The 27,479-nt window shown below is 37.3% G+C and overlaps 3 protein-coding genes across 5 annotated transcripts in view; all 3 read left to right on the top strand.

Moving 5' to 3' along the window:
• LOC136241754 (tyrosine-protein kinase-like) overlaps positions 1–27,066 on the top strand; it is a 135,457-nt gene extending 108,391 nt beyond the window's left edge. Inside the window, exons 1-2 of one of the 2 annotated variants that reach the window (XM_066033056.1) lie at positions 23,076–24,062; positions 25,822–27,066. In XM_066033056.1, the coding sequence (XP_065889128.1) occupies positions 23,173–24,062; positions 25,822–26,989 (2,058 nt within the window). In that variant the 5' untranslated portion in view covers positions 23,076–23,172 and the 3' untranslated portion in view covers positions 26,990–27,066. Of the gene's footprint in view, positions 1–23,075; positions 24,063–25,821 lie in introns of those variants that run through there. The other variant, XM_066033054.1, reaches the window with a different exon arrangement.
• LOC136241765 (uncharacterized) lies at positions 608–6,263 on the top strand. 2 transcript variants are annotated; one of them, XM_066033072.1, is made up of 10 exons: positions 608–704; positions 751–885; positions 1,578–1,698; positions 2,027–2,277; positions 2,689–2,881; positions 3,957–4,094; positions 4,313–4,442; positions 4,870–4,985; positions 5,566–5,709; positions 6,057–6,263. In XM_066033072.1, the coding sequence occupies exons 2-10, from the start codon at positions 764–766 to the stop codon at positions 6,171–6,173; spliced, it is 1,332 nt and encodes a 443-aa protein (XP_065889144.1). In that variant the 5' UTR covers positions 608–704; positions 751–763; the 3' UTR covers positions 6,174–6,263. The 2 variants fall into 2 exon arrangements, with proteins under 2 accessions (XP_065889144.1, XP_065889143.1); XM_066033071.1 differs by lacking the exon at positions 608–704 and having other exon boundaries at positions 719–885.
• Positions 9,415–13,899, top strand: LOC136241762 (tyrosine-protein kinase-like). Its single transcript, XM_066033066.1, has 2 exons — positions 9,415–10,171; positions 12,519–13,899. Exons 1-2 carry the CDS (start codon positions 9,417–9,419, stop codon positions 13,684–13,686), a joined length of 1,923 nt encoding a protein of 640 aa, XP_065889138.1. The 5' UTR covers positions 9,415–9,416; the 3' UTR covers positions 13,687–13,899.
• Positions 27,067–27,479: the final 413 nt, after the last annotated feature.

Genomic DNA, 27,479 nt, shown 5'->3' with positions numbered 1-27,479 from the left:
ACAGCATTAGTATACAACGTAAATCAGTTCAGTAAAGAACTTTGGCACAGATGGCTGTGTACGGCTTTAGCAAAATCGCGGTATGCAATGATAAGTTCTAGTACCTACTTGTCACACAGCAGTTCCCTTCAGTCATTGTAAATGTGTTATACTAATTCCCAAGTCTTAGCATTCATGCACCACATCAAGATGACTACCATTGTAGTTATCTTTCTCATTAGCACATGCAGTGCCTAAGACCCTACAATTGAGATACCAAAAGTTAATAATAATCAATATGGGAGGTAGCTATTTTGGAGACTGATATTCATTCACTTCTTGCCAGATATGTGGCAAACATTTTTATGGAGTTAGTAGCATGTGTTCTAGAAGTGGAGACATGTAAAAAGTTCTTTGGAACCCTAATTTTTGGACCTTGTCGGTCTATTTGTTTAGCTACATACTGAAAACAGCCAATATCCTATCTGTTTAATGGCTGGATTTATAGCTAGTATTAAGCTAAATTGAGCAGTATGCAAAGCCTGCAGCTGCAACCTAGTGGCCTATAACATAAACACATTACGAAAATAACGATCGCGTGATCACAGTGGGCGCGCAACACTCACGCTGTTACCATAGCTGCATGCGACACTACGCACAGAAATGCAAACGTCAGATGCTTGAGGCGTACCCCTAGTACCTATAAAAGCAGCTGATCACGAAGCGTTAGCTATAATAATACAATTGTTCACTTCAGTGATTTCGCTATAGTAACTGAACGGTGATGCAACGGCAAGTAGACCTTGATTTCGATGAGGGGCGATACTTGAAGCTTCTCACCAATTTGATTGGTGAAACGGAGCATTTGCAAAACAACCCACCGAAGTTTATACCAGAGGAAGACAGGTACAAATCTTGAAGGCCTGATTAGCTATTAGCTACGCCGGAGGTGGTGACACTCGCTTGTGGGTCAGGCCATAGATATAGCTTCCGGCCACTGACACAGGATGTCAGTGGACCATCAGTGTGCTGCCATATGTCCCAATTCTATCATACCAACATCTGCAACTTGTATGTATGTAGGTATATGTACACTGTAAAGTTAATAATAATTATTATTATTATTATTATTGTAGTATCTATAGTCAGGCGATCTGCGACCGCGGTCAAAGTCTTGACTGGCCGAAATTTCACCTTGACCTGTCGCTTGAACCGTTCATCAGTGCTTGACCAGTGACTCAAGCCTTCTCGAAGTTTTGGACCGCTTCTTTATTCTCTATTTTCCAATGCGCGCTTGCGCTTGTAACTTAGTAAAATAATTTCTTGGTGCGTGCTACTGTGTAATTACAACTAAATGTTTGCTGGAACTTTGTTGTAAGATCTTGGTTGGAGATTCTTACGTTTTGTGAGTTGCACATAATTCCGTAAAGTTGGTTTTAAATACGTAGACTATATAGTTTTTGATTGTGGGTTTTGAACTCTGCCTTGACCGTAATAACTCTTTGAGTTTGACTGCGGTCGTAGATCTACCTACAGCAAGACCCCCTTGTATTGGCTATAATAATATAGTTATTTTAATATTCTCATGTACATTTTAGGGCGGTTAAGCACGTAGTGGATGCTCTACAGCCGTACACGAAGCAGAATGGTGGACTGCTTACGATAGAGCACGTGACATACGTTGAAGGAAGAGGAAACTTAATCATTGAATATGACAATGTGAGTCCCATATTGTGTGGATCTTGTGTCAATTACTTGTTCAGCAAGTATTGATGGATCATATTATGCCTGGCCCCACAGGTGAAATAATTACTGACATTTCACTATGCTTTACTCTGGTTTGTGTGAATGTGTTTATGCTATTTGTTTCACACAACTTTTAATAGGCCATTGTGTTGCAGCTGCAGGCTTTGTACTGCTTTAATACTAGATCCAGTCATTGAGCTAAAAAAATAGCTTAAGGTCCAAAATGAGGTCTCCAAAGGACTTTTTCCATGCCTCCCCTTATAAAATCACAACAAAAAATGAATGATTTTCTCAACTATAGGATGTTGGGTGCAGCACTACTACTCAGAAGGGTACAGTATCATTCATTGGTAGTCATCTTGATGTGGTACCTGCTAATCCTGAGAGTTGGGAACGTGACCCATTTAAGTTGACAATTGAAGGTGACAATTTGTATGGACGAGGAACCACTGACTGTCTAGGACATGTTGCCATGATTACCGAGATGCTCATCCAGTTGGCTGAGAAGAAACCAAAGCTGAAACGTAAAATAGTGGCTGTCTTCATTGCAGCGTAAGTTGGTTGTTATATAAATGTAAATGTAATAGCTGTAACACAAGCAGGAATGCTTTGCTTGATGTATACATGTACGACCTAAGACAAGTGTGTATATATCAGGCAAGGTGTTTGCGGTGCATGAGGATGATTCGCCTAAGTTTGCATCCATTATCCAATATGACATCTTTCAATAGCATCATCCAATAGCATCATCCATTAGTATCCATTAGCCTTCATTAGCCAGTAGTGTTGCATGGTGAAATAATTAAACAACCAGGTGTCTACTTTTATACAATGCTAACCTGCTCTTTATATCAAAGAGGACGTACTAAACAAATGCATCCTTTATTTGAACTGCAGGTTTAAATTGGTAAACAAATTCTTGTAATCTTGGTTTGCTGCAGTAATTAAATGTTGCTCTTATAGTGAGGAGAGCAGCAAGATTCCGGGTGTCGGAATTGATATGTTGTTGAAGGATGGCAAGTTGGACCATTTGAAGGCTGGACCAGTTTATTGGGTTGATGCTTCTGATGTTCATCCTTGTATCGGGACTTCCTCTGCAGCTATTTGGGCACTGAAGTGTATTGGAAGATTGTTCCATTCCGGACTGCCCCATAAGGTGAAGTGTGTGTGTAGCATTTATAGTGCGTGGGTGCTGATACACAATACACATGTGTATGTGTGTTATGTAGTGTGTGCAGTGTAGTGTGGTATGTGTATGTGTGTGAGTGTGCCTGTGTTAATTATTATGTGAGAGGTGGCAAGGTATAATCATTTACCATAATAGTGGTTCATAGTAGAGATGGCCTATGTTCCTAATAGAGCAAAAACACACGTGTGACTGTTCTATTAGAATAGTGTACATGCATGTTGTATTAGTATGATGGGCAGGAAAGGCAATTCTATTTATCAGGGATCAATAAAATTTGAAACAGTTTTTTGATGCTATCTCGTTGCTGCAAATTATCCTTGATCTTTTTCTTTACCACTGCACTACTATTACTTTCATCTTCTTTCAAGCAGAACTCTCAGTGATCTTGGAATTGGAAGGCTACATTATTGAAAAGTATTGCAGAATTTTTGGTTCTATATCTTGGTTCAACAATATAATGAATTAATATAATGGTGTTGATGTTCATTGCATGTTATAAGCAACCTTTCTTTCAATGAAATAGCTCCTGAAGTTGTAAATGGGGACACATAAAAATTAAATATGGAATAGGTAACAGGATTGCTAAGAAAATCCATGAACAAGATGAGATCGCTGGAGTAAATCCACAAGGATTGCGGTTACAAGGATTGCGGTTACAAGGATTGCGGTTACAAGGATTGCGGTTACAAGGATTGCGGCAACAAGGATTGCGGTTACAAGGATTGCAGTTACAAGGATTGCGGTTACAAGGATTGCGGTTACAAGGATTGCGGTTACAAGGATTACACTTCTATTTGGCTCATTTGCTAGTGTCAAGTTGATGAAATAGGGATTTATTGACCTAACTGCAATATTTGTCTTATTCCAGCAATCCTTTCTTGTTTTGTAGGTATTTTAAGCGTTTTAGTATGCCTAGTTAATAATGAAGAACCTAGCAATCTTCAACGTGGGGTTATAACTATGTAGATGCGCATAATATGTTAGGCTAGCATATGTAACTATTATTGGGGTGAATAGTACATGTATGGCAAATATCTTATAGGCTATTAACAGTGTGGAGCTAGCCATGGATGCAGTCACTCACATACAGAAGAATTTCTATCAGGAGTACCCACCACATCCTTGTGAGATTGTATACAAGTATGAAGCCCCCTCTACTATGAAGCCGACTCAGATCAGAGTAAGCAGTTACAAGGATGCCTTCTTTAGTACATGATCTCAGTGTCTACATAATGTACATGTTTATATAGCAGCTGTTGTATCATGGTAGGCTTGTAGGAGAATGATTTTAAGCATTAGTCACACATTTAGCAGTGTAGATATGATATGAATTACTTGACTGTATCTAGAATTGCATTTTAATTGCAGCTTTACTTATTTGTATTTTCGTCACTGTAGACAGCTGAAGGTAGTGTTAACCAGATCCCACCATGGGCTGAAGCACAGGGTGATATTAGACTGACTCCATTCTATAACATCGATGAATGTATACAGAAGGTGGAGGGATGTGTTGCTAAACTGAATGAAGGTAAGTTATCCACACTAAAATAAACATTACATGTATACGCAGTGTGCCACAGCACTTGGTACTTTTTTTGAAGCTAAAACTGCTAAAATACTGTGGTATTCAAGGAGGCCCCCAAAAACACGCCACCCCCTATTTAGTAATCTGTAACTTTATACTTTAAAACAGACAATGCACTATATAGAGGTGTAACATTATTTTTTATTTTAAAACTATAACAAAATGTTACTATCCTGCAGTAGCTACTACTCAAGCTCAAAACCTAGTATGCCTAGCACATAACACGTATGCAAAGTATAGCCATAAGGAATTTTATTTTAGTAGGGATCTTAGAAATATAAAGGAGTGTACTACATTATTATATGATAGTGAAGTTTTGTGTTGTATGCTGGCTACATTGTAGTGTTTCATTTATGTCTTTCTACTGCAGATATTAACCAACTGGTGTCTGGTGATCGTGGTCCATGCAGCAAGTATGAAATCAGTCTTCCGGAGGGTGACTTTAAAGGAGAACTGGAGATTTTGTGGGAGGGAGAAGTATTCAGGGTTAGAAGGAGTACTTGTGTCTGTACATGCATCTATATAGCACAGAACTGGGAAATTTGAAGACAGTTGCATTTTGTAGTGTTGCCTCCATCTATGAACATTTCCATGTATGCCTTCATATTATGATGGCTGAGCAATTTTGGTGTCCAGATAATCTTAACAAATTCTTTTGTGATATCCTAGTGAATAATGACACATCATTAAACGCTTTAATAGTAGTGACTATTTTATCACCTGGCATGTTTGCTTAGACAGCACTTTATAGATTGCAAATACAATTTATTCATGTAAAATTTGTAGTAATGATGATTTAGAAGCTCTGTATGAAACACCAAATTATTAGCAACTGTTTTAATGGCTTCATAGTACTATCCAGATAGTATACACTTTGTCTGTTTCAGATGTAAAGACGAGCATTTAACTTCTACATCAAGTATTTTATTGTGCTAGCTACATCTTTAGATCTATGTTTGTTGTGTTAAATCATGCTATTATATGTATGAAGATAACATGTGTATTTTTTGTTCTAGTGTAGCTGTACATTGGTGTGTGTATTAAAAGTACATGTACATTATATTAGGGAATCGCCTGTGATCTAAACAGTGATGGATTTAAAGCATTAGACGAGGCCACTAAGGAAGTGACTGGATCATCTGAACCTTATTCTATGACTGGTAGTCTGCCACTGGTAGGAGAAATGCAAGAAGCTGGATTTGATATACAGGTTGGTCAGGGTAGTAGCAGTTTGTGCACTAGATTTGCTTCATATTAACCCTAACACTTTTGAAGATTGTGTGTTAACACAAACACGGGTGATTGTGTCTGTTTGGTTAATGTATTTCATCAACTGTGGTGTGTTCTATTAGAGTGTTTGATGTATACATAACTGGACTCCATATATCCCAACAAATTCACTTAACTGAACACTTTTCTGCCCCACCAGTATTCCGATAATCGAGGTCCCACAAAAATCTTTTCATTGTACACATGCATGTGGGCTGGGCTAATGCTTGTTTGTATTATTTCACAGATGTTGTTGGTTGAAATACTGTGATTATTCCCCCCTTGTAGATATGTGGTTATGGATACAGCTCAGTTTACCATAGTGATAATGAGTACTGTACATTGTCTCAAATGAAGATTGGTATGAAGGTCTTCAACCAAATCTTGAACAAGTTCAACCAATAGAAAACAGTTGTTTGAAACAGAATTTTGTTTTTGTTTTACATGTATTTTTCACATACTAATTTCTGCTACAACAGTCATTACAAAACTCAATCTGCAGAATGGGATCACTCTCCACCCTGCATGTATATCATGTAGTGGTCAGTGACACAGTATTACAGACACCAAGTTAGGACATTCGGTGATTTTAAAAGTAACTTCAGATCATTATGGAGCTCTGTTAGCTATCTTCATGTAAGAGGTGCATGTCAAGTGTTACTAATTTTCCACAGCAAATTATAATTTGTACCATAAAACAGAAAAGAAAATTTTTTGTGAATGACTACCATGCTTACTCCTTTATTCAGCATGGCCAATTTTCCATTGAGGAGTTTGAGAGCACTTTCAAAATACAGAACACTAAACAACTACAAACTATGAAACATACAGGCATGATACAGCTTCGAACAAAAGATATACTCACACAACATGCAATGATTAACTATGTGTGAGTGGGTGTGTGTGTGTGTGTAATTATAGTAAATGGTATAAACATTAAATTTTATATATAGCCGTATGCAACTGTACATCAAACACAAAAAGATTAGCTATAATATTGTATGGGTTAAGTTTAAAATTTCTGAACCCTCTTGTTGCAACTGTCAGCAACATGCACATCATTGTTGGGACTAATAATTATTCCACGTCTCAATAGTTACAATGCTCACTCAAGCGCAACTGTGCATGCCTTGGTAGGGTGGCTCAAGTCAGACTTGTCCACAGATGTGCTATTTAATCATGAAACCTGAATTGAGAAAATGAAATTGTTGCTACAATCGGCAACAAGTTGGTAACACTCTATAATTGTGGGCTAAAATACCTACTGGAGTAATCAGTTGTAGATCCACCATGGGTCCACAGTGTCCCGACTGCTGTACAACAAACGTCAAACTTCTGTACCCTGCGTGTACGTGGTTATTGCAATATTGCAATCAATCACATAAAAATGCATACGGCCTGTGGAGTTTGAAATGGACTATTTTGCACAAATTATCTGATCAACCTGGCTGTCTTGATAAAGGAGGTCTATATAAGGGGGCATGGGACTTCTGTTGAATCGAAAATCTTTGTGGAATAGTTGCAGTATAAATTGGCTTGTTAGTTTTAGCATTATTAATGTTTTTAGTACTGATCAATTTTAAGCCTAAAAGTTGCAAAAATCCTGCAGTTTTTACTGGAACCCCATCAGGCTGGGTCCTGGGACAAGTCCACTCTCTCTGTGCAACAATTTTTCAACTACATATATTACAAGTGCTTAAGTGCAAAAGACAATAGATACATAATAAATATGTACATAATATTAACCACCATGCAGCAGTAAATATAGTAGAACGATGAATATATAGCTCTATATAACAGTTGTTTAATTGTTGTATTCACATCCATGCAGTCCTTTGTGGCTGTGGGGCAACTGAATTGAACTTGTTTATCCTCAGAATTCTCCTCAGGTGCTTCATCATCGGCTCTCGGACTTGTTTAAAGTACAGCCCATATACAAGTGGTTGGAAGAATACTATCACATAAGCGGTGTTAGGAACAACAACTAATTCCATGAGATCTTGATAACCTTGAGACCCAATAAGAAATCTTCCCAGAATGTACAGTGGTGGAAAGATTGAGTTAACAAAGGTGCCACCCAAAACGACTACAAGAAGGGTGATCAGTGGCTTTTTGTGCCGCTTGATGTTGCTCTGTTTCTTCTTCAAGGCTCTCATCCTTTCAGATGGGACGTCAGTGGCACCTGCTAATCTGGTTTCCTTGTCAATTTGCCTGTGAACTTGGTAGGCTTTGATGGCTAAGTAAATGTTCAAGATTATGGCAAGCATAGGTGATAAGATCAAGGGTGTTATGGAAATAATTACAGCTTCAAGGAAAGCAGTTCCATCTGCCAAGCAAGTAACATACTCATCCACTTGATTGTACCCACTTACATCAAATATGATAGTCTGGGTAGTGGGTATGAGAGCCAACAGCCATGAGCCAGCAATTACAGCAGCTACAACACGAGGTTTCATCTTTCTTCTGTACTTAAAAGGATACTTGATAGCAAACACCTTATCAGCTGTTATTATCATGAATGACAGGTTGTTTACATGGGCTGGGAACAAACGGAACTTGTAGGCAAAGCAGCTGGATAAAGACTCTACTCCCAACTGAAAACTGATTATCATGGTGCTAGCAATCAAACAGCCAGATAGTGTTGTTATCATACCGGATACCAGTAGGTTGGCGAAAAAGATATTGTGAGGCTTACGTAAACTTCTTGTGACCTTTGTAGTGTAGACCACCCAGCCTGACAGTAGCAAGATGACTGTTGTAGCAACCAGTTTGAACACCAAAGATAGGTAGGGAACATAATCTGGAAGAACAGAACCTCTATCATCTATTTGGATCTCCTGGTTAGTTCCAGAGCCTGAATTAGCAATTTCATCCATCTCTCCTGTCCTCAAACAGTCTTGTGCTACTAGGAGTTAACAGCAGCTACTGTGATATTATCAGAACACCAACAAAACACACATACACTCTTAGTGTCTAACTCTACACAGTGTGCTATTTTATTGATATAGATGAAACCCTGCAAATATAACACACAGAATGTGATGTTCAACACAATTTTGTTGTAATGGATACATTACTTACATACTTCACAATAAAGCCAATAAGTTTTCTTATAATACATATCATAATACAAGTATGTGGATACAGTCAAGTGCATTTTCAGCTCCATGCATGCAGAGGATTTTCTGAATTGTCATCTGTCTCTTTATCAAAATTTAATGTCTGCAGTGCTTCCCTGGAATGGCCAATGCCAGAGTATGTGCCAATAGCAGTGAATGGCTGCTAGTTAAGCTGTATATGAAGTTGATAATGGAGCACAATGACAGATTTAGAAAGCAATTTAGTATATTTAGTTAATTACTTGAAGATTTTGTAAGTGTAAAAGCTGTGTATAGTAGCAAGCTATATGCATGTTGTTTTTCTCATGCTGACAGTTCCCTGTTGTTGCTGCCTGTTGCATGTCATAGCTACTTGCTGTTGCTGGAAGAGTTAGTATATGCCTATAAACAGCCAGCCTAGCTCCTAGCTATGGTGAAAAAATTTCCCTCAAAATTTAAAGGTTACATCATTGATTGATTTCATCATTTTGTCATTGTATAAGTTGGCTAGAGCATATCCAACTCATATTTTCAACCAGTGCAAAGTTTCATGGCGAGTGGAGGGGTAAAAGGAGGCTGTGGTAAATGCAAGGAAGATTCTCCAGCAATCATGTGGTGTAAGGAATGTGAAAGTTTATTATGTTATGACTGCAACAAAGTGCACAACAAGTGGGAACAGTTCAAGTCACACAAAGCGGTCAGTGTTGAAGTGTTCATTCAACTAGGAAGTGAAATGGGGTCACACACAACTAATTGTAAAAATCATGATAGGCCAATGAATCTTCATTGCAAGACTTGTGATAGTGTTGTGTGCTATATGTGTATCCTAAAAGATCATTGTAAACACAATTTTGTCATAGCTGACAAAACACTGGCAAAAGAATCAGCCAGTAATGTTGATACTAAGTCACGAAAAGGCATAACAGCTCCAATACTTAAAGTGATGACAAAGATTAGTAGGAAAACCAGTAAGACCCATCATCCACTTGATCATACGTATGCTGAAATAAATCAGGATTCATTGTTACAAGAAAGCATCAAGAAAGAAAACAGAACATCTAATGAAGAGAATGATACTCCCAGTAGAAAATCAAGTACTGAGTTAAGCTACCCAGTTTTCATTGGCAAGTACAACTACTCAGCTAGAACAGTTGAAGACTTGAGCTTCAAAAAAGGAGATTTGTTACACATTGTCAGAGATGATGATGATGGCTGGTGGCTTGCTAGGAGTAAGGATTCTGCTCAACAGGGATACATTCCTAGTAGTTATATTAAAGAATATAAATCACCACTTGATGCCGAAGAGTGAGTGTGTGTGTTTAGTACATGTGTATTTGATGTTTTGTTGCCAAATAATTTATCATGTTTAGAAGGAAAAGGAATTTGTATATAGAGGATTGTTAGAGAGCAATACAGTGGAACCTCTCTATTACAGATGTTTTGGGATCCAGAATTTTGGCTACTTTTTACTGAGATTTTCCTCTTTCAGAGGTTAAAAAATGTATTAACCAGACCTGTTGGGACCAAAATTTTTGTTCTTATTATGGAGGTTTTTTCTATTGTGGTCTTACTTCGGAGAGTTTTGTTAAGAGAGGTTCCACTGTAAGATTTTGCACAATGATTGTAAAAGCTCTTACAGAGATATTATGGATTGGTTAGTTTACACCATCAATTCATCTTCAGCTTGTTGCTCAGTGGTCATGGTGCATTTATTTATTGAGTGATCTCTACTACTTATTTTAATCAGTCCAATTTTGGCATGCAATGACAGGTGACAATAATATAATACTACATTGTTGTAAAAATGTTAGGTTCAGTACTGGCAGACAAGGATACCTGGTTAAGCACCCCTTCAAAAGTTTACAATGACAATAGAAAGAGATCTTGCCGGTACTTTTGGGAGCCCTCACAGTCAATGAGATATCAATTTTTTGTTGTTTTATGAGTGGTGCAGAAAACTGAGTCCACATACAAAATAAATATACTCTAATAGAGCAGTCATAGTACTAACTAAACTGTGTGTCCCTAAAACTGATCCTCTTACTTCACAATTGTTACTACCACTGAATTGTTGTTTTCTCAATCATGTTTTAACATTCTGAAACTCTTTAGGGTATTGCAAGTCCATCCCCTTCTTAGTTACAAAGGTGTCTTCTTTTGATACATTGAAACTATAACTGCTTGTCTACTATTCATATTGACAGAAAGGATCTGTGTACATAAAGAGGATTTACTTTCTACATACAGCAGTTGTTGATCTGCTTCTCTTTAAGTGATGTAGGTAAATCCCCTAGCAGACTGGTTATTTTGATCAATCATGAATATACCACCTTATAAGACTAAGGTACTTTTATTTGCCACAATCAGTCACTGCAGTCAAAGGAACTTTTCAAGATCTGAAATGTTATCAATATGGTCAATACAATGGTCAAAAAGATGTATTTCAAGTGGAGCTGAGTTGATGGTCTTAATCATTACAATTTCCATTAGACAAAAAGTGCAATCCCACTACTGATCCATGCACAAGACAGGGAGTAAGAATCTTTTCTGGACACTACAGTTCTGTTTGTTGAATGTATAAAAACTACAGACCAGATAACTTGCCCCTCTAGCAATGTGTAGCTGTTGTTTTTTTGCATGGTACTGAGAAGAAAACTTCTATCCCACACTGAAGCCATACATCAAAGTAAACAACTGGGTAGCTAAACCCCAGTACATATATGGAAATTACACATTAAGTTAAAGAAGTGTAATCAAAGCAAATTGAAGCCATACACACCATAAAATGTACAAGTTCAGCAAAATTTGATGCCATACACACCATGAAACTACATGTCAGCAAAAATTGAAGCCATACCAGCAAACAATTAAGCCATACACAACTGACATGCTTATAATTAACACATAGTTTATGAACTTGACTACTTCAAAGTGTCGGATAGAAGCTAGTTAAACCCCACCTGCACTCTAGGATATCTAGTTATCAACACCTCTGCTTCGCCTCAGGTTGATAACAATGATATCCTACTCGTGGTGGGGTTTAACTATAACATAGAAGCTTTGCCATAGTTAAACAATACTTACATGCTGGTAGATTACTGAGATACTCTAATAGAGCAGTCGATGTACCAGTCAACACATCATTAAGCTATCCTATAGTGTATACAACCACTTCTAAATTTGCCACTGTGACAGAGATGGCTTCCTAGTTTATCTCTCAATCAGTGAGTTTAAGCATTAGCCTGTCCATATAGAGTTCCTATCAATGCATATACATGAAATTTACAATTAAGGAAAAAAACATCCTAACCACCTGGCAGACTCCTGTAAGCATTTGAGCATTGGCTGCAGGTTTGAGGCTACCTAGGTCCAGTCATGATTTTTCCTCCTTTCTCCACCTTTTCAAACATACTTTATGTAACAACTTTAAACAGGCTGTAGGACCAGGTGTCCTACAGACCTTCAGCACTTGTGCTGTTAAAGCCTTAATAAAAAATAAAAACATGTAAGATAAATAAAATGCATTTTTGAGTCAGGGAAACAAATGAATCTACTTGGAGTGGCCTTACATGGTAGTACAATGAATTTACATACATACTTTAATCGTATGTTGTTGTTGTTGTTTTTTTTTTATTTTGTTATTTCTTTATAGTTGGTACTTTAGAGCTATTACATATTCCCATGGTGAAAACCTGTTGATGCAGAAACCTAATGGTCATGGATCTTTTCTTGTTTGTGATAGTGTGAGGTCACAAGGATATACCCTTATTCTGAGAGATGGACAAATTGTAAAGAAGTATAAAATAAACAAAATAGATGATGGAAAGTACTTCATAAGCAAACAAAAATCTTTAGAGGCACTTCCACAATTGATTACTTTCTACAGTCAATTAGCCGCTGGCTTACCTGTTAAACTAAAGTCTCCTTGTGTTGTTGCTGAAGACCTGCAAACTAATGGTCTGTCCAAAAATACAAATAAAATATGGAAGATTGAAAGAAATACTTTAGTGTTCTATAGGCAGCTAGGAAAAGGCCAGCTGGGAGAAGTGTGGGGGGCAATGTGGAACAAAACTACTCCAGTTGCTGTGAAAATACTTAAGCCTGGCATCATCACTGTATCTGACTTTCTGAAGGAAGCTACTGTACTGAAAACACTACGGCACAGAAATGTACTACAATTATATGCCGTGTGCACACAAGGAGAACCTATCTACATTATCACAGAGTTGATGAAAGAAGGAAACCTGCTAAACTACCTTCATAGCTATGATCGTGCCCTAAAGCTTCCACAGCTTGTCAATATGGGAGCTGAAGTAGCTGCTGGGATGGCTTATCTTGAGAAGAACTGGATTATTCATGGAAACATTGCTGCTAGAAATATCTTATTGTCAGATCACTTAGTGTGTAGGGTTGGATGTTTTAGTGTAATCAACACAGTTTGCAAGAATGGAAATCATATGTCCACTGGAATAAATGTTGCCATTAAGTGGGCATCACCAGAAGTTATGAAGTCTGCTCATTTTACAATCAAATCTGATGTGTGGTCCTTTGGCATCTTACTGTATGAACTGGTCACCCATGGCAGTGACCCTTATCCTGAAATGGATAGAATAAAAACAATAGAAATGGTGTTGAAAATGGGGTATCGCATGCCATGCCCAAGAAATTGTCCACAAAATTTGCATAACATTATGATGAAATGTTGGAATGGTGATGCCTCATATAGACCAACTTTTGAGACACTTCAGTGGCAACTTGAAGAATATTTTGTTGATCAAGGTTTATATGCTGCTACTGTCTCAACCCCCATGTGTCAGTAACTAGAGCAACTACAAATTAAACACATGTAGTGATGTATTGTTTTTAGTTAGTTGCTATTGTAGCAATTAGCTAATGTTTGCACAAATTTGTAACTACATAGTTATGTCACATACGGTATCTGAAGGTGTGTATAGCTACATTTATCATTCTCAGCATGTTTTGTGCACTGTTAACAACCTCCTGTTTGTGAAGTTATTATTATTCATGCAAAAACAGCCAAGCTGTAAAAAAGGTTGCAGCTTTCAAAATCCTGGGTGAAAAAGTTGTGAAATCAAAGGTACGAGGTGGCCAATAAGTGACTGCAATGATGTTAATATTAATAAACTTTAATAATGCAGTGTTTTGCATGAATTTCACTTCGTTTTTGTGTTGCATATCACCCCAAAGCCAGCCATGGAAGTTGAGACTTGTTTTTACCCAGTTATCTGCAGATACAATAACCATCATCCCAATAGTATTGTATTGCAGAGTATATTTCCTCATTGTTTTGTATTACTATTATGATTATAATGATTATGATTAAAGTACTTGGTAAAGGCAGAGCCTGTATACCAGAAGGACTTATAAAGGCCTAAGATGTTTATATTAACTTCACTAAGTAAGTATGTTTGAAAAGTAGGAGAAAGAATGGAGTACACACCCATTATTAATTTATATATCATTACTGAAATGGAATAGCTTGTTTATATGGTGCAGAAAAACTGCATACTGGGTAAGGGATAAGGTATCCAAAAAAAACAGCTAATTAAATAAATACAAAAAAGTTGTGAAATCAAAGGTGGTGGTCGCTGTAATGATATTAATGAAAATAAAATTATGGCTTTTGACCAAAGCAGCTGATTTGCTATTTCAAAGCAGCTGATTTGCTATTTGATTACGCATGGTCATTGTTGTACTATCAGTGACTATCAGTGCATGCATGACCTACAGTAGCTGTATATCATAACAGTTTAATTAGGGGTTATGGTAGTGGAGGATGGTATAAAAGACAAAATGGAGTAGCATTGGCAGCCAGAGAAGATATTATCAAAATGAAATGACTGATTCTCCACTTATCAACATCTGGTAAATACGTTTCTTTCTTTACTACCAGAGTACCTGGCCACTTGTCAATTAATAACACTTCAGTTATAAAAGTGTAAGATATACTATTGGTGTGGGCACATAAAAATTGTCTACCTTTTAATCGTCATAACTTTGTGCATCTGAATAGGCACCAAGTAATCATGTTACCTTTTACAGAACGAATGTGATGCATGAACAATGCATATGCAAACAGACCTGGATGTACACATAGTTTACTGGTAACAGCTGTAGGCTTTGCTTCCTAAAGATTGGTGTATGTTCTAATAGAGTAATTGAAGCTTGGTATATTATATGCATATGAAGACATTAATTATGCTTTTCTGGACACTGTTATTGGACATAGGCAATGTTTGCTAGCTAGTTACATAATGTTACTGCATAATATGATCTTGCCTATCTCACAGACTCTACCTGGCCAGTCAAACACCTCGAAGATTAGATCAAAATGCTCTACATTAATGAAATCTGTGTGAACTTTATATACGAAAACATGAGATAAAGACACATCTTTTATCTCCCTCGCCTGGCATGATGAAGTAAATCACTTATTTTCACTACACTACAGTTATGGTAACTTGAAAGCCATATATGAAAAGCTACAGGTTTTGCTAAAGATAAAATACTGTACAGGGTCAGTCAGTGTCACATAGTGGCCATAATGGAGAGAGTTCTGTCCCTCGTATAAGCTCACAGCTATGCAAATGATAAAAGTCATGTTCTATTTTAACATGGAATATTTTTTTTGGTAGGAAACTTCTGCTCCAGTCATCCGCATTGCATTTACCGAGGAAAATGTGCAGGGTCAGCAGTCCAGCTGAGCTCACAACAAGACTGGTAATCTCATCAGTAGATACAAAGTTAACTGACATAGCCACATGTAAAAGTCTGCTGTGAGATGACACACTGTCCATAAAAATGTCAGGTATGTTAATTGGTGTACTCTGACTCAATGGATAATTATTCCAGATTAGATGTGGTAACTGATGAGATTAATAAACATTCATTGCTGTGGCACAACAAAATTGACAATCTCTCACAACTGTTAATCATCTCCTGTAAGACATTAGACCCATTACTTGAGAGTTGGCAGTATACATATGGAAAATGACCCAGTATCAACCAGTTAAAATCATGATCCTCACAAAGGTAACATTCATGGCGTAAAGTGAACTACACTTCAATAGCTTGTAACCTGGAACATCTGCAGTAAAAGCCAATCATCTGTTGTTCATCTTCTTCACTGTCAAAATCATTACTATGATCAGTTGCCGTATTAAAAACACATAGATCTGCAGCTAGATAGGTCAGGTTCATGTCAAATAGCAGTTCCCATAGTCCCATATGGTTTTCTATATAAGTCCTGTGGAAATTAATGTTCTTAAATTTAAGCCACACATACTGCAACAGATTGCTGGAAGACCTTGTAAACTTCTCAAACAATACATACTGTTCTCTAAATTAAGACGTTACAAGTTAGGACAAGTGATCACTAATGACCACATGCAGTGATGTAAGTTCTAACAGTGCCTAGGGCAATATGAAGTAGTTAGGATAGATGGTGGAATGGTGCCAAAGGAGCATCGCTAGCTCTGTAGTCATTAATGTCAACAAAAATAACAGCATCACTGCAATATTTCTGGATATCCATTAATAAACACAACAAGACTTCATCATGCCGGTAGGTGTATCTACCTTGCTGAAGTGTAGTGGGACTGCCATTCAAAATGAAGGTTGAACAGAATTACAAAGTTGACAAATAGAGCTGGTCTAAATTCACCAACATTGCAAATTCATTGGGGTTGGAAGTGTATCAGAGGAAGCCCTCAGGATGAATGATATTTGGCCACGATGCAAGTAACAGTCTGTTACATAAAACGAGTTGAACATTTAGTTTGTTTTTGTGTGTTGTACTGTAGCTTTATTTGTTTATAATTTCCGTGCCATTCCTGTGCTGTGCTTTTCACAACATCAGTACAGTCACATGTGTCTGAGGTATAATTATGTAATTGTAATTGTATATTTAAACATCTTAATTGTGGTTTACTCAGATTACTCTCTCATATACCTCAAGTTACAGAGAGTAAATATATGCATCCCCTGTTTCAAGGGAAGCAGCATCTTTAAATTTACATTGTACACTAAGGGACTCAATCTTATCAGTACATATGTAGAACCTTCTCCTTAGTAGTAGCAATTTTCTTACTAGTAAGGTACAGTTTCTTAGCAGATGGTATGGTGCTTAACCGATTCCTGGGCTGGGTAAGAATTTCATGGTGATTATTGTTAATCTGAAGCACTCCAAAGCCAAAATCAAGTTGTAAGGCTAACCCCTGAATTATTGGATCAGACGACTGAGTGATGCTGGCCAATAGGCTCAGCTTGCAATGCTTAATAGTTAAAAAAATGCTGTGAGAGCGCACACGGGATAATACATGTGTACAGGATAACTCTTGAAGCACTTTGAAATAAATGAAGCCATGCACTGTTTAAGATACTTGGTTGCCAAATTCTCCATCTTGGTGATGGTAGATGGACCAACACAATCTACCGCAAGATGAAAACTAATAATAGAAAGAATGTAAACCCAATAAACCCACATTTTATAGCTACTCTGGTTGTAAGTTAGCTATATATGATGCATGTATGCCTTGAGAAATATCCAGCTAGCTCATGGTAGAGATAAACTAAAACTTTGATAGCGATGTGTGATGCCCATGCGTGTATGCATGCATTATGTCATGCTAAGGCCACGAAAAGCTAATTATGTGTTTCTGGTTCTCTTCCTGGCCATTTTTTGCTGAATGAATTGTGCAATCACCATTGTATTTTATTATTTTTGCTGTACAGAAACCTCCATATATGGAGTACCGGTATATAGTACAACAATCAATTACCATACAATAATTTATAATATTTTAGATCTGTTGATAGTTTTCAGATCTTGTAAACACTCTTTCCTTACAAAGATGCACTAACTTTATACCATAACTTTGTTTTTGCCTATAATTCCATATAGCTACTGCTATAGTGTATCACATAAAAGTTGCAAAACAAGCCTGATCACTTGGTCAGTTTTGGGGAATTGGTAGAACCAGAAACTTTGCATGGCCTACCTTACCACAAGATTATTCTTATTTATTTATATTTGTATTTGTATTTGTATTTTAAGGATAAAGGCTTATGCCTGTACATCCATAAACAAAATTAATAATTATTATGTACTTAGCTATTCTAATTACTATACAAAATCAAATAAGCAATTACTGTAGTGTCTGTCCAGCAGTGTTTTAAAATCATTGACAGAGGGAGAATCAACAATAGATTGGGGTAATGAATTCCAGTCAATGATTACTCTGTTACTATAAAAATTAGATCTTGTATACGAATTAGTGTGATGTTTGAATAATTTCCTTGTGTGACCTCTTGTTACAGTAGAAGTGGATGGGGTAAATAAATGATTTTCTATATCATAACTGCTTTTGAGAATTTGGTACAAATATATCAAATCACCCCTTCGTCTACGGTGTTGTAAAGATGGTATGATTAGATACCTTAATCTGTCGTAGTATGATAAATGGTTGATAGATGGAATCATTCTGGTTGCTTTACGCTGCATTCTTTCAAGTTTTTGATTGTCAAGTGTGTAAGAAGGTCCCCATATGACATTGTTATATTCAACAATTGGGTGGACAAGTGTTTTATATAGTTTTGTCCCCTGGGGGCGAGTGGATTTAATTTCCAACCTACTGATCCATTACTGACAAAAATGTCAGTGATGTGCATGCATAGTCTTATATCTGATTCTATTTCTCAGATCAGACAGAGCTAGTTAGAGGAAAAAATCAGATCTGACAAATCGCACATCACTTTGTAGCAAAATATTACCTGTAGCTAGCTACTCATGAACTGTGCAGAAAGGGATTTAGCTATACTTTGTGTCACACTGCACTGACAAATGCTGCCCAATGCCGAATCCAGCCAAACTGGTGGCTATGACAAAGAGATTCATTCTTAGCAGTCATGTTGCAGGGTGAAGAGAAGATCAAAGAACACTTTCCTAAAACCATGGTAACTGAATTGAGGAGAAAAATTACTAACGTATATGCTAACACAGTAACAGTAATTTTTGATAACTGCAAATGAACTACATAGCTATTCCTAGTTTTACGTTGCAATATACAGCACAGCTACTCACTATGCTTCGAATAAGGCCTGAGTATTACTGTGTGATGTTAATGCTAAATGATGGCTTTATATGTACCGTAGGCGGGGAAAGTTACGCGTTGGAAAAGTTTCGTAGCTATCGCGAAACTTTTACGCCGGTTGCTTGCATTTGTATAGTAATAAATTAGTATGCAAAATCAGCATCGCGAAACTTTTACGCCGGTAAACAAAGTAGGGTGCAATTCGCGAAAATTTCCCACGCGTAACTTTCCCCGCCTACGGTAGTATATACAGGCTATAATATAGAAATTTGCTTTCAACTCAGCTCAACAAAATACATTGGTAATTACGATCAGCTTGAAACATGTTAAGCTCTTATGCGAGCTACTTACTATATAGCTAGCTATGTCCAATTGAATACTCTCTACACTTACAGAGCTATATGCAACTATACTATCCCAACTGTACCCCAACTACATAGCTGTACATCTAAATGGCTATTGGACAATGTCTCTATAGAACTATATACATCTATCAGGTGCATACAGTCTCTTGTTGGGTGCTATCTTTGATTTCACAACTTTTTTCACCCAGCCGCCTCAAAGCTTTTGCATTTTTGTAACTATACATATGGCCTGAAAGCCAGCCTTGCATGCATGAGGTTGTTTTTACCAACATTTCTACAGACACAATGGTAGTAGTTGAAGACAGAAGTTGTATTGGATTGGACATAATATTATTGCAATACTCTGATTATTTTGATGAATTCTAATAGGTTAGACAGTTATTTACTAGATTCAAGATTTATTTTTGTATAAGACATTGTATTGATTGGGTATACAGGCTGTGCCTTTACTCGTATTTAATCATAATCACTAATAATCATAATCAAAAGCAACTTAGTCTGTTTGTGCCCCTCCCCTTGCCAGCTCCTGGATCCAGTCCTGGAATCACCCAGATCTTTGTGTGAAAGGGAGGAGATTATAGGATTGCCATTGATGTTATAAAAAGTTGCAAATTTACATTTAAATGAGAGAAGCCGGAGTACTTTTGGAGGGGTGGAATGGTAGAAGAGATGTTGTGCTCCAACTTGGCAAGTAATCACCTAGACTGTTGCTGGCCTAACTAGCTCTGTTCCAGCTACTGAGTTTGTTGAGAAATTTCTTGAGGATAAAACTGTGCCTACTCTCAAGTTCGTTCATGTTAATGAGACAGTGTCATCGATTATTGCCAGCTTAGACACTCATAAGGCTACTGGAGCTGATGGTCTTCCTGCTCGATTTATAAGAGCCTCTCCTCACATGGTAAGACTTATTACTTTTTTAGTTAACAAGTGCATTGCCAGTTCTCTGTTTCCTAGTCAGTGGAAACAAGCTGTTGTGACTCCTGCGCCTAAATGTAATCAATGCACTAGTTTGTCTCATCATCAGGCATTTTCGACCAATCTTTGTGTTACCTACATTATCTAAGGTCCTTGAACGTGTTCTACATAATCAAATTGTTTCACATCTTGCTAAATATAATCTACTTTCTGCCCACCAGTCAGGTTTTCGTTCTGGGTATTCAACACAAGATGTATTGATATATGTTACTGATAAATGGCTTAAAGCTATTGATGAAGGAAAATATACTGGTGCAGTATTCTTAGATCTAGCCAAGGCATTTGATACTGTTAACCATAGAATTCTATGCTCTAAATTGAGCTATTATGGATTTCGAGGAACGTCTTATGACTTTTTGAGTAACTATCTTTCAGATCGGCAGCAAAGAGTTTTGTTTAATGGAGAGCTATCTGACTGGGAAACAATATCAATTGGTGTGCCTCAAGGATCTATTTTAGGTCCCTTGCTTTTGCTTTGTATATTAATGATTTGCCAACTGTCATCAAAGACTCTCTTTTGGATTTATATGCTGATGATGCTGAGTTGCATTGTAGTCATTCTGATTTGTGTGTTGTAGAGAGTTTGTTATAGTCTGATTTAAATGCTGTGGCTTGTTGGCTGGCTATGTAGTTCACAGCTAAGGTTAAATCTAGCTTAATGCTGATAGGAAGTTGACAAAGAATTGCTAATAAATCACAATTGGAGGTACTTTACTGGCTTAGGTAAATTCTGTTTGATATTTAGGAGTTTTAATTGACAATACATTGTCCTGGACTTTACACATCTCCAATGTGGTCTCCAGAGTCAGGTCTCATATTGCCTCTATTATTCGTTATGGGTCACTGCCACCAGCGGTACTTTGTCTTCTGTATACTGCTTTTGTGTTGCCGTTACTTGATTACTATGACGTTGTTTCGTGTCCTACTACTGCCAAGCTGACTGCAATGATTGAAAGAGTACATTCTAAGCTTGTTAAGAGGTTACTTGACCACCATCTCATAAGGCTCATTCTAAGCCTTTTACTTTAACTGAGCGACGACGGTACCACACAGCTATTCAAGTTTTTAAGTCGATACATAAATATTCCCTGTCATATCTGCAAGGTATTTTTGAATATTCTAAAGATGTTACAGGTCGTGTTGGTTGCAATCTGAATTGTCTTTTCGTTCCCTAGAGTTTCAAACAGTTATGGAAAGAGAAGTTTTTATTATTGTGGGCCTGTTCTGTGGAACAATTTAAGATCTGCTGTTGTAGAGGTTGCTTCTTTGTCTTTGTTTTAAAAGTTGTATTTTCATTAACTTGTTTTGTATGTGTGTATGCCTGTTGTATTTATTATCATACAATTGTTTAGTGTATGTGTGTTTGTGTAGTTTTGTATTTAGCTTTATTGTATTTTACTTTTAATCTTCACAGGGCTCCACTGAAAATCAGTATTCAGTTACTGAGTGGATCCCCTGTTAAAAAATTACAATTACAATTTAGATCGTGTTTTAGAAGCTGCATATCACTATTATAGGTACCATAGGCGGCGGAAAGGGGGGGAGAGCTAGGGGGCTGAAGCTCCCTCTGGGTCTGCTGAGGGGGGCCTAACCCCCCCTCACAATGATATCACGCCGAAATTATCCTTCTTGGAGTGGGGGCTAAAAACCGTGATAAAGATCGAGATACTCTAATAGAGCAGTCTCTCTAATAAAGCAGTTAGCTACAGCAGTGTGTAGCGAGTATGGTGAGACCACTGTTGGAGTATGGATCGGCAGTATGGGACCCCTAATTGCAGAAGGAGATACAAAGTATAGAAATGGTACAACGACGTCACGCGGTGCTGCTCGTTGGGTCAAGTCAGACTACCGATATAACAGTAGTGTTAGCTACATCTATGTTAGCAGATCTACAATGGCCATCACTTCAACACCGACGATATGTGACTAGATTAAAACTCTTCTACAACATTGTTTACTCCTCATCAGTCTTAACAGTCCCAAATTACTTCACTAACACCACATATCCCACCCGCCACCACCACCCCTTCCATTTTGAGATTCCGTTTGCTAGAACAGATCATTATAAATTCAGCTATTACCCCAAATCTATCCGCGATTGGAACAATTTACCAACTGACACAATAGAATCCCAATCTCTACAAGTATTTATAGATAAATTATAACTGACTCTTATCTATGTGATTTGTAATGCTTTTCCTTAATACCTGAACATATCAGTTTGTAACTGTGTTTTTAGTAATCCCAATCATAATCATAAGGATTTTTATATAGTTTATCAGCTATAAATGTGTAGCTGGTGAGGTGGGTAGCTATTGTCAGCTCCTTTTTTTTTTTGGTCTCACCTTACCAAATCAGAGACAATGTAGTGCACCCCCTCATATCAACTACTTCCTCCGCCACTGATAGTAGGTACTTTAATATGTCTAAGGATTTTGTGTCATCCACAAACAGTAATACTTTACTATGAGCAACTGCACAGGGAATATCATTCAAAATGAATAACAGTGGTCCAAGAATACTACCTTGTGTACTCCTGACTCTATAGCGGGAAGAAGATGGGAATTGCAACCACTGAATGATGCAAATTGAGATCTGTTTGACTTAGATATGCCAGAATAGATTTGTTTGATATGTTATGTTTGATTAGATATGTTTGTCAGCTGTATGTATAGTTCTCATAGAAATTTATGGAGCTGACCACACGTGAGAGGACTTACTAATTAGGTTTGCAACAATTAGTCATCCCCCACGCAATGTAATTGAGCAGAGACTATACTTGACGTGATGGCGTCATCATTATAAATCTCGAGGACAATTGTTCTCCTTGATTGTATAACACGAGATAAAACTCATGGCTAGCAGCGGAATAAAGGAAGGAGTGGAAGGGGCGTTGGAATGGAAGAAAATCAAGGAAGAAATGACTTGCTCTATCTGTGGTGATCTTTTCACTGACCCAAAGACCATCCCGTGCTTGCATACTTTCTGTAAGGTCTGTCTTGAGAAAAGTATCGAGATGAATAAAAGATTAGCCAGCGAAGTGTGTTGCCCTTTGTGTCGTGCTAAGCTTCCACAAGATAACGTGGACTTAATTCCGACAAATTTCACCACTAATCATTTAGTAGAAATTTATGCTGAACGAAGAAAAGCTGCGGTTGGTCATAAAATGCATTCTGAAGGCTTAGATTCAAAGGTTTGCAAAGATCATGCCAAGCCACTCACTTGTGATTGTATGATTTGTCAAAAATGCGTTTCAGGGCTTCACTGCAAACATGATTTCATGGTTAGGGCAGTCAGCAAACCTGAAGATCATAAACAGCACAAAAGCAAAAGAAGAGTTTCATTGAAAAATTTAATGACAGGATTTTCACATCGATTATCAACTTTTTCAGACAACAAAACTGCGGGTACAACTCATGATCAATATCAAATACCACAACAGCAAATGGGTGTAAAGGTAGCATCAAGCTGTAAACCAGATGACAAAGTGAATAGCAAGAACAAAAAGTTTAACAAAGCAGCAAGTGATCCGCAACTGCAGGATAGCTATCCACTTTATGTAGGAAAACACAACTACTCAGCTAGAACAATTGAAGATTTGGGCTTCAAAAAAGGAGATCTGCTATACATCGTCAGAACTGATGACGACGGCTGGTGGCTTGCCAGGTGCAAAGAGTCTTCTAAAGAGGGATATGTTCCAAGTGGCTATGTTGTAGAATTTAAGTCTCCACTAAGTGCAGAGGAGTAAGTACTTGTATCTGTGAGTTGTCATTGAAATGTTCACGTGCTTTATGTAAACAGCCCTGGTGTTGTGTTGATGTTGTTTATATGGCTTCCTACCTATTTAGGTCATGATGATACCAAGAGTTCATAATATAGAACTCTTGATGATACTAACATTAAGGTTTTGCAGTTTTATGCATTATAGAACAATGCACTGGAGCCGAGAACCAAACTTTCCTTACATACTTATATGTATTTCGTGATGAAATCATTTTCAGTACTTATCAATTAAATATTATATAGTCCACCAGGACAAACTATTTTTTTTTGGAATAGACACTTATGTATATAATTTCTGTGATAGAAAAGTGGTCTACGTCTACCCATGTAATCCCAACCTGCTAGTACATACAAGGTAGAGAAGGTATAAATATTATGAAGTATATACTCCTGTAAAAATCTCCGGGTCCACTGTTTGTGGGTTACCTTTCAGCTACTTTTATCTTTTGTCTTCAACCTTATGAATGCTCTTTGAAATATAAATTACCAGCTGTAGTAAACAGTAGAGATGGACCGATACCACTTTTTACCAATATTTCCGATACGAATATTTGTACTGAAATTATTTGCCGATACTTAATCCGCGATACCGATACTATACATTGAAACCTAGGCAAGTTTATTATAGAAATTTCATTGTTGTGATACATAGCTAGCTATTAAAATATCACAGTAATTGATTGATCTCAAGTTTTAAAATATTCATTGTATAACAGCTAAACATGATAAACATCATTGTGGATTACTAATTTCTTGATTTGAGGTAGTTTTCTTGTAAGCTTATTGATAAGGCAATTAATTGTGTGGTTGGCCGATAATTGTACAATGTTTGTTACAGCTTTTCAAGCAAGCCAAGTAGTCATAAACTTATTTCTTGAGGAACAATTGCACTACCATTTAATTACAAAGGATTCACGTGCTGTAATATATTAGAATACACATGGAGCAATTGCAGCAATACTTGGAAAAGAGTAACAAAAGCTTTGTTTCACTACTTTGTTAGCTCAACTAAGTTACTGATTAGCTCAACTAAGTTATTAGCTACTGAAAACTTAGCTAGAGATGGTTTAATAAAAGTGGTGAGTGTGGTATCTGTACACCTTGTATTACCGATACCGAGTGGTATCGGTCCACCTTTAGTCAACAGATGATGTTATATATATACTGGGCTCAGGTGTGATGTTGAAACTTGAGGTAATGATAATGTAGCACAGTAGTAAAAGTTTATTTAAGAATAACTGCATGGAGGTTCAAAACAATGAAACAAGAGATATGAATAACAGCAGCATTACAGTACATAAAATCCCTACATTCCCACCATCTGTTCAATGCCAAAGTAGGGATTTTTTCATGTAGCTATGTAAACCATCATTCATTATCACTACTTTATTTTAATTGCACTAGTTGTACTAATTACATTATTCCACTTAATTAGCAAATTATATGGTAGAATTCATGTTACAACATTTTGTACTCTGTGTACTATACTGGACAACTAGTGAATCACTGATTGAGCTAAACATGTATCTACATGCAGGTTGGCAATGGGTGTATGTGTGTCTGGTTTCCTGAAATTGGTTTAGGAAATTTGTATATCTAAGAGACTAAAAGTGCGTGCGTGCGTGCGTGCATGCGAATAACTAACTATTACAACTTTCAAATCATATAGCTAGCTAGTGTATAGCATTATCTTTTGACTAGATTTCTTGTTTGTTAATAGGTGGTATTTTGGAACTATCAGAAAGGAATATGTTGATAAGCTAATGATGCAAGCACCTAATGATCATAGGTCATTTCTCATCTGTGACAGTAAGAAAGCTTCCAGTGGCTTTACTCTTGTCGTGAGAGTCAAAAGTACTATAAAGAGATGGAGAATTGACAAATCCAGTGATAAAAAATATTTTATTGATCCTGATACAGCATTCGAGTCTCTCCAACAACTAGTTGAATATTACACTGAGCACACAGGAGAATTCTCCTTTGAAATAATAAAGACACCTTGTGTACCAACTGAAGTGCACCGAACTGCTGGCTTGTCTAAAGCTACTAACAAAGCATGGCAAATTCAAAGAAATTCTTTAAAACTTTGCAAGAAGATTGACACTGGAAACTTTGGTGAAGTGTGGGAAGCAGTGTGGAACAATACCACTCCAGTCATTGTGAACACACTCAACCCTGGTACTATTACTGTGTCTGACTTTCTGAAGGAAGCAACAGTGATGAAACAACTGAGACACAGAAATGTAGTACAGTTATATGCAGTATGTGTAGAAGAGGAGCCGATCTATGTTGTGACTGAACTGATGGAGCATGGCAACTTACAAGATTACTTACGAGGTGATGGTCGTGCTTTACAGCTTCCTCAGCTAATCAATATGGGAGCACAAGTAGCAGCTGGAATGGCCTACCTTGAGAAGAACACTTACATTCATGGCAACCTCACTGCCAGAAGTATTTTTGTATCAGAACATCTCATCTGTAGGATAGGTGTCATCAATGCTCTTGCAAAAAAACCCAGCATGAAGCTTACCGCAAATACCATGCCCACCACCAAGTGGGCAGCGCTTGAAATATTATTGTCTTCCATTGTTACAGTTAAATCTGATGTATGGTCTTTTGGCATCTTTCTACATGAGTTGGTTACATATGGCCAGTTACCCTATCATGATAAAAAGGATGAAAATTTAATAGAAGAATTGAAAAGGGGATATCGTATGCCATGTCCAACAAACTGTCCAGAACAGTTGCACAAGATAATGATAAAATGTTGGAATGAAGATGCCAACTCCAGACCAACTTTTGAGACTCTTCAATGGCAACTTGAAGAATTTTTTATTGACGATGTGTTATATGCTGTCACTGTTTCAACACCATATCTACCACAATAACTATTGAACTGTATACTCACATGCACACACAAATGCTGGCTTGTAATTTTTTTAGTGTAATTTTTAAAAATAATCAATGGGTGTATAAAGATAATATATAATAGTTACTTTATCTTCATCTTATGGTGCTAAGCTAGGGGGGCTAAGAAAATGGCAGCTGGTTGATACGGTTATAGTAGCTAGAGCTAGTACTGTAGCAGCGTTGAAACCGGGTCGGGTCATCCGGGTCTGACCCGGTTTACAATTTATCCGGTTCTGACCCGGATTGGATCACGTGAGAAACGAAATTGTTCGTTTGACGACGTGGAAACTTATAAACGCCATCGCGTAGTTCTTTCGTGAGCCACGCCCACTTATCGCAATACCAACATACGCTCAGCCACGCTCATTTGTTAGTAAGTGTAGTATGTAGCACGAAATTGAGGGTATCTATGGTGAGGGGTGGTTATTGTCAGTAGGTGAAGACTTTTTTTTTTTTTGGTCTTCAACC

The sequence above is a fragment of the Dysidea avara genome, chromosome 12 (genome assembly GCF_963678975.1).
Source record: "Dysidea avara chromosome 12, odDysAvar1.4, whole genome shotgun sequence".
In the NCBI taxonomy this organism is placed as follows: Eukaryota; Metazoa; Porifera; class Demospongiae; order Dictyoceratida; family Dysideidae; genus Dysidea; species Dysidea avara.
Note: the sequence above shows the minus strand (reverse complement) of the source record. Positions and strands in the feature narration are given on the sequence as shown.